Source organism: Carassius gibelio, chromosome B24, assembly GCF_023724105.1.
Source record: "Carassius gibelio isolate Cgi1373 ecotype wild population from Czech Republic chromosome B24, carGib1.2-hapl.c, whole genome shotgun sequence".
In the NCBI taxonomy this organism is placed as follows: Eukaryota; Metazoa; Chordata; class Actinopteri; order Cypriniformes; family Cyprinidae; genus Carassius; species Carassius gibelio.
Window position 1 is genome coordinate 3,814,053 of NC_068419.1, and position 6,108 is coordinate 3,820,160.

At 33.7% G+C, this 6,108-nt stretch overlaps 1 protein-coding gene across 1 annotated transcript; it reads left to right on the forward strand.

Moving 5' to 3' along the window:
* Nucleotides 1-395: 395 nt before the first annotated feature.
* Nucleotides 396-5,861, forward strand: pak1ip1 (PAK1 interacting protein 1). Its single transcript, XM_052596085.1, has 13 exons — nt 396-465; nt 587-669; nt 910-1,072; nt 1,212-1,332; nt 1,757-1,831; nt 1,981-2,033; nt 2,209-2,354; nt 2,528-2,625; nt 2,773-2,869; nt 3,007-3,136; nt 3,751-4,453; nt 4,957-5,055; nt 5,638-5,861. Exons 1-11 carry the CDS (start codon nt 411-413, stop codon nt 3,873-3,875), a joined length of 1,146 nt encoding a protein of 381 aa, XP_052452045.1. The 5' UTR covers nt 396-410; the 3' UTR covers nt 3,876-4,453; nt 4,957-5,055; nt 5,638-5,861.
* Nucleotides 5,862-6,108: the final 247 nt, after the last annotated feature.

Sequence of the window (6,108 nt, forward strand, 5' to 3'; positions counted from 1 at the left end):
AATAAAGTTTAGTTCTCTGAAGCTAAAAATGATAGAAGCCAGGTGATTGGTTTGATTTTATATATTAGGGATTTACGTAATTTATAAATTGGGATGTTGGATCTTTCTTTACAAAAAGTGAAAAAGGAACGGCTTACAGGAGGAAAAAGTACATATTTTAATTTCTATATACATTTTATTTGGTCACTTTTTTAATTTATAAAGTGAAATTATGTATCTACATGTTGTTTTCATCTTTGCTGTGCTGAAGATTCAGGTTAAAAACCCTGTTTTGTTTCCCTGTTTTTCAAAAAAAAAAAAAAATAATAATAATCCCCATCCTTTGGACCTCTGACTTTTATTTTGATTTTTATTCAGACTTTTATTATGCAATACGATACTTCCGGTGGGCGTTAAGTACGCGATCACGCATGTCTCTCGCCACGCGTTCTGGGCATGAGAAAAAGTATTTTACGTTAAAAAGGCGTTAGTCTTTTTCTAATATACACCGTATAACCGATTTATTAACATCAGTACATATTAATGCGGGACAGCGCGTCATCTGTCTCCTGAAGTCTGTGTAACTGTAAGAACACGTGTTTTATAGTCATCATGGGGGATCAAGTTGAGTTGGTCGCTGGCTGTTATGAGCAGATAGTGTTTGGATATCGAGTGTGCCCTGGTGACGAGGTAATTATCATTCTTCAAAACTTTTCTTTTGTTAATCGATAGAATCTTACTTCGTTTTCAGAGTGAATATTAAATTCTGTTGTGTCAGTTGTTTTGTTTCAGCCTGCATTTGCATTATTTTGATATTGGTACTTCCATAATTTTACTAAAGTGCTATTATTATTATTCTATTAACTTTGTGTGTGTGTGTATATATATATATATAATCTGAATTAAAAATGTTTTTCGTGTCTATTTTAGGAGTGGACAATCGAGCCCAACTTTACCCATCATGCACACACAGCATCACTGACTGCAGTTTCATCCAGTGATCAGTTCATCGCCACTGGAAGCCAAGATGAAACCATTCAGCTCTATGATATGAGCAAGAAAACTGAACATGGTGCTTTGTTGCACCATAATGGTGAGGATATTGTGCATTATTTTATTTTGGTTTCTGACTGGACCTAAAGAGAGCCTGGCTTCAATGGTTCAGCCTCAATGACATTGGAGTTTCCTGTATTGTCATATACCATGTTATAAAGCATATCGATTCTCGACAGGTACTATCTCATGTCTGGAGTTCTACGGGACGTCCCATTTACTCAGCGGAGGACAGGACGGGCTCATCTGTGTGTGGAGCACCAAAAAATGGGAATGTTTAAAATCCATCAAAGCTCACAAGTAAGTTATCTGAAACTATCCAAAACATTCTGATATAGTGTTTTTTTATTTAGCGGGGATGTGTTAAGGTGATCAAAAGTGACAGTAAAGACATTTATAATTACACAAGAATGCTGTTATTTTGGACATTTTATTCATTGAAGAATCCAGAATTTTTATTTTTTTTTACATTGAAAATAACAATAAAGTTTTCTTGAGCAGAATATCAGAATGATTTCTGAAGGATCATGTGACATGTGAAGACTGGAGTAATGATGCTGGAAATTCAGCTTTGATCACAGGAATAAATTACATATTAAAATTTATTCAAATACAAAACTATACTGTATTTTTATTATAAATGCAGCAATGGTAAAGACATGCAAAAACGTGACAAAATCACAGCGACTACAAGTGTTTATAAGTTTGGGTTTTATTTGTTTAGGGGTCATGTTACTTCTCTGTCCGTACACCCTTCTGGAAAACTGGCGCTCTCTGTCGGAACAGACAAAACTCTGCGGCAAGTACACAGATGTTTTCATGTTAATATAAATATATCAAAAATTCTGTTCAGATTGTTTAGCTGTGAATGTGTTTGAATTAAAGTGTTTTGATAACAAACAAAAAAAACATAGTTTTGATGAGGAAATTGAATTGCTCTAATTACAGAACATGGAATCTTATTGAAGGACGTTCGGCTTTCATCAAGAACATCAAACGGAGTAAGTGAGATTATAATACGAAATGCCTTCTGATTCTATATTTGTATGTTTAGTTTTTCTAGAATTATTATATGATATTGAGAAAGTTAAACTTCTCAGATAAATCAAAGCTTGATTAAAAATATCGACTTTTCACTTGCATATAAGATGAGCGGTGTGTAATAATGTTTTGTAGATGCAGAGCTGGTCTTGTGGTCACCAGACGGAGATCAGTATGCAGTGGTTGTGAACGATCAAGTGGACATTTACGTTCTGAAATCCGCCACGATTACTGGAACCATTGCGTTTACAAAAAGGATTTCATGTGTGAAGTTTCTGAAGGTGAATGGTCTTTTCTGTGTTGCAAGAGACCGATGATGTATGTCTATTCAATCAGTTCTAGTTTAGTTTGCCATTGAAATTTTGCTTCGCTGCTTCATCAAATCTAAAATGATCCATTTTATTTAAAAGCGAAGAAGTCTTACTCCAGTATCTTTTCTCTGTGTCTACTCAAGAACACACTCTTGGCTGTTGGAGGAGATGATGAGAGCGTGCGTATCTATGACGTGACCTCTCAGAAGTGTGTCTGCGAGTTTAAAGCACATGAGAACAGGTATGACCGCCACTTTTGAGCTTTTCTTTAAAGGTGCATCTCAGTCCCTGTGAATCGTCCGTTTCTTGAAATTCTCTAAATGTATTGTGAAATGAGTGAGATCTGCTGTATTTGTTATTGCTGTGCTCATTTAATGGTTTTCCTTAGGGTAAAAGCCATTGAGAGCTTTATGAAGGATGATGTTTGTGTCCTTGTTACGGCATCAAACGATGGATTCATTAAGTTGTGGAAGCTCAATCTTGAGGTATTGTGTATCTTTCTTGCTTATAAATATAACACAGACACAAGTAGATTAGCTGTGAGCTGAGCCGTTATATACATAAAAAAATATTTTGGCTTGATGGTGTCATTTTGATTGATCAGTATTGTATGTGTATACAGAACCTGGAGACTCCTTCCCTGATTGGCCAGGTGAACACCACTGCCAGACTCACCTGTCTTTCCATTTGGAAACACGGTGAAGCGAAAGAAACGGCTGCAGATCAATCTGTCCATCCTGAAACTTCTAAAGGTGCGCTTAGATTTATCAGGGTTTCTGTGAATTTTCACTGGTGAAATCCAGTTGCTTCAATAGGAATCCATCCTAGGAGGAATTTTAAGAAGATTTAGCAATGGGTTCGAGTTGTCACACAAGTTTGAGCTTGACTATAGATATTACCTATAGCTGAAATTTCATTAACGTGATCTCGCCTTAAAGGGATAGTTCCCCCCAAAAAGAAAAGTCATTGAAAGGTCATAGTTTACTCACCCTCAGTTCATTCCAAACCTGAATGAGTTTCTTCTGTTAAACAAAAAGAAGATATTTTGAAGAATGCAGGTAACCAAACTGTTAGCCATTGACTGTCATAGTATTATTTTCCATTCTATGGAAGTCGATGGGTACCAGCAGCTGGCTGGTTACCAACATTCTTCAAAACATATTTTGTGATCAACCGAAGAAAGAAATGTTTACAGGTTTGGAACACACTGAGGGGGAGTAAATGATGACTTTTAAATTAGTTTTAATATTTAAGTGAACTATCCCTTTAACTATCTCATAATTACATGTTAAGAGTTGAAATAAATTCCAGACACCAAGTTTTCGATGGAAAAACGTATTAATAACTACATATGTTCTTCAAACAGCTGTTGCAGAGCCCTCGAAGCCAGCCAAAGGTAAAAGAGTGAGGCTAGCAGGAGAAGAGGTGATTCTAGAAGACAGCAGCTCTACAAAACAAGGAAAAAAGAAGAAAAAACAAAAAGTGCAATAAACAGTTTTATTGAAATCATTGGTGGTGTTCTATTATTGACATTTCCTGACATACCTGTCATATAGCTGAGTGATTTGCAGTGCATTTATTGATGTCAACACCTTTCGAATTCCAGCAACAAAGAAAACATTTTTCTTAATCGTGTCCAAAATAAAAGTTTGTTATATAACTGTGTGCCGTGTATATTTATGTATATATAAATACACGCGTATATATTTAGGAAGTATTTACATGTATAAACATATTCATATTTATATATAATTTTAATAACATTTCTTAAATATATACAAGTATGTGTATATATTTATATACAGTACATACACGCATATTATGTTAATAAACTTATTTTGGGTGCGTTTAATCGATTTGACAGCATTAATTTGTGTAAATCAAAAAAAAAGTGCACATGTGGACTTTTATTTTGGAAATTGCTAGTGGAGTGTTTCAGGAAGTTCAAAAGTGATAATTTTTTTTTTATTTAGCAACCAACAAGTATTTTTGTTTCATTAAGTTTAGTTAAACGTGCAGACATGGCTGTTGACTGGTTTGGTTATAGTTAAACGGCTCTAATAACGCAGGTAAGATATCATTCATGCGACAAACTACTGTTAAGTATTCAGGTTTAGTTTTGGAGTAGCTAATATATGTAAAACGCGTTATTTTTGTCAACAGCCGACAGAACTCCCTTTGAAACTAATGCACAGCGTATGCTGACACTGTGTCAACGCACCTTTAGCTGAACTGCTTATTGGAAGACTTTGATTTTATAAGTTGAATATTGTCCTACTCCCCTACTTTATATATTTATTTGTTCATTTAATTTTATTTGTATTTTATTTACATTTTTTCTTTTAGTTTTATTTTCACCTAGGCTTCAACTTTTCTTGCCTGCTGATGTGAATATGTATATTGTGTTGTAATATTTGTATGTACGCTCAGGTTTGTTTGTAAATCTGAAACTTCGAATGCCTTTTGTTGTTAAGGTTCAATAAATGTCAATAAAAAAAAAAAAAAAAAAGCTGAACTGTACCGGAACTTCCTAATATGGTCAGATGTCTCATGTTCCCACTTCCGGTTGCAGGTAGTTTTATCTCTAGTTGCTGGGCTGATGTTTAGCATTGCAGCATTGTTGGTGCTTATCAGATGTCAAAGAATGACAAAGATATCTGGGTTTCACTCGGTAAGTCACTGTAAATTTCTGTTTCTAAAAGTAAAAAAAAAGCATTTAGTGTTTTATATATTATATATTAATTAGTATCTATTCCAGTTTTTTATTTTGGTTCTGAAAGACTTCCCAGATGTCCATAATCTTCACGTACAGGTGCATCTAAAAAAATAGAATATCATGGAAGAGGTCTTTATTTTTTGTAATGTATTCTTAGTAGGACTGGTTGTTAAAGATCCCGGATTTAAAAAGCAAACTTTCTTATATTCTAGATTCATTGCACGCAAACTGAAAAATTTCAAGAGTTGTTTTTAATTATTATTCTGATGGTAATCTACTGTTAAAGAAATTTAAAAAATATGTATCTCAAAAAAATTGGATATTCCATTTTGAGCTTGATAAGTTTGATTAATTAAATTACAAAAAAATAAAGAACCTTTCCATGATATTCTAATCTTTTGAGATGCACCTGTACAGGCAAAAAAATAAATAATAATAATAATAAAATGAATGTTATCTAGGTATAATTGACATTAACATGGACAGATGCATTATTTTTATTGTCGAATTATGTTTTGTTCTTTGTCTCTCTTGCAGTTTGTTCTTGAGGATTGGTGTGAAAGTGCTGCAGAATTCACAAAAGAAGAAAAGATGACCGCATTCAGAAACTGTACTTGCTGATCCTAAGGAGACACTGAAATAGTTTCATTAGAAATTTTATACGGGATGTATGAAAATGACAATAAAATTCAATTCGGGGTCATGTGGAAGTGCCTTCATAACTGAAGATGAACAAATTAAAGCATATCAATTATAATGTATTGCCTTTTTTTGTTTATAATCGGACATCAATACAGCATAATGTGTCACAGACTGAGATGTATTTAATTCGACCTATAGAGGGCCCCAAAATCTTTTAATAAAACCAGTATTTTATACCACACAAATTGACTTTTTTTTTTTAAACGTATCATATTTGGCCAGTTTTTATTAAAACATATTTTCACCGAACAAATCACAAGAGTGTAACCAGCATCAAAACTGTGATAATACATTGTAATAATAATA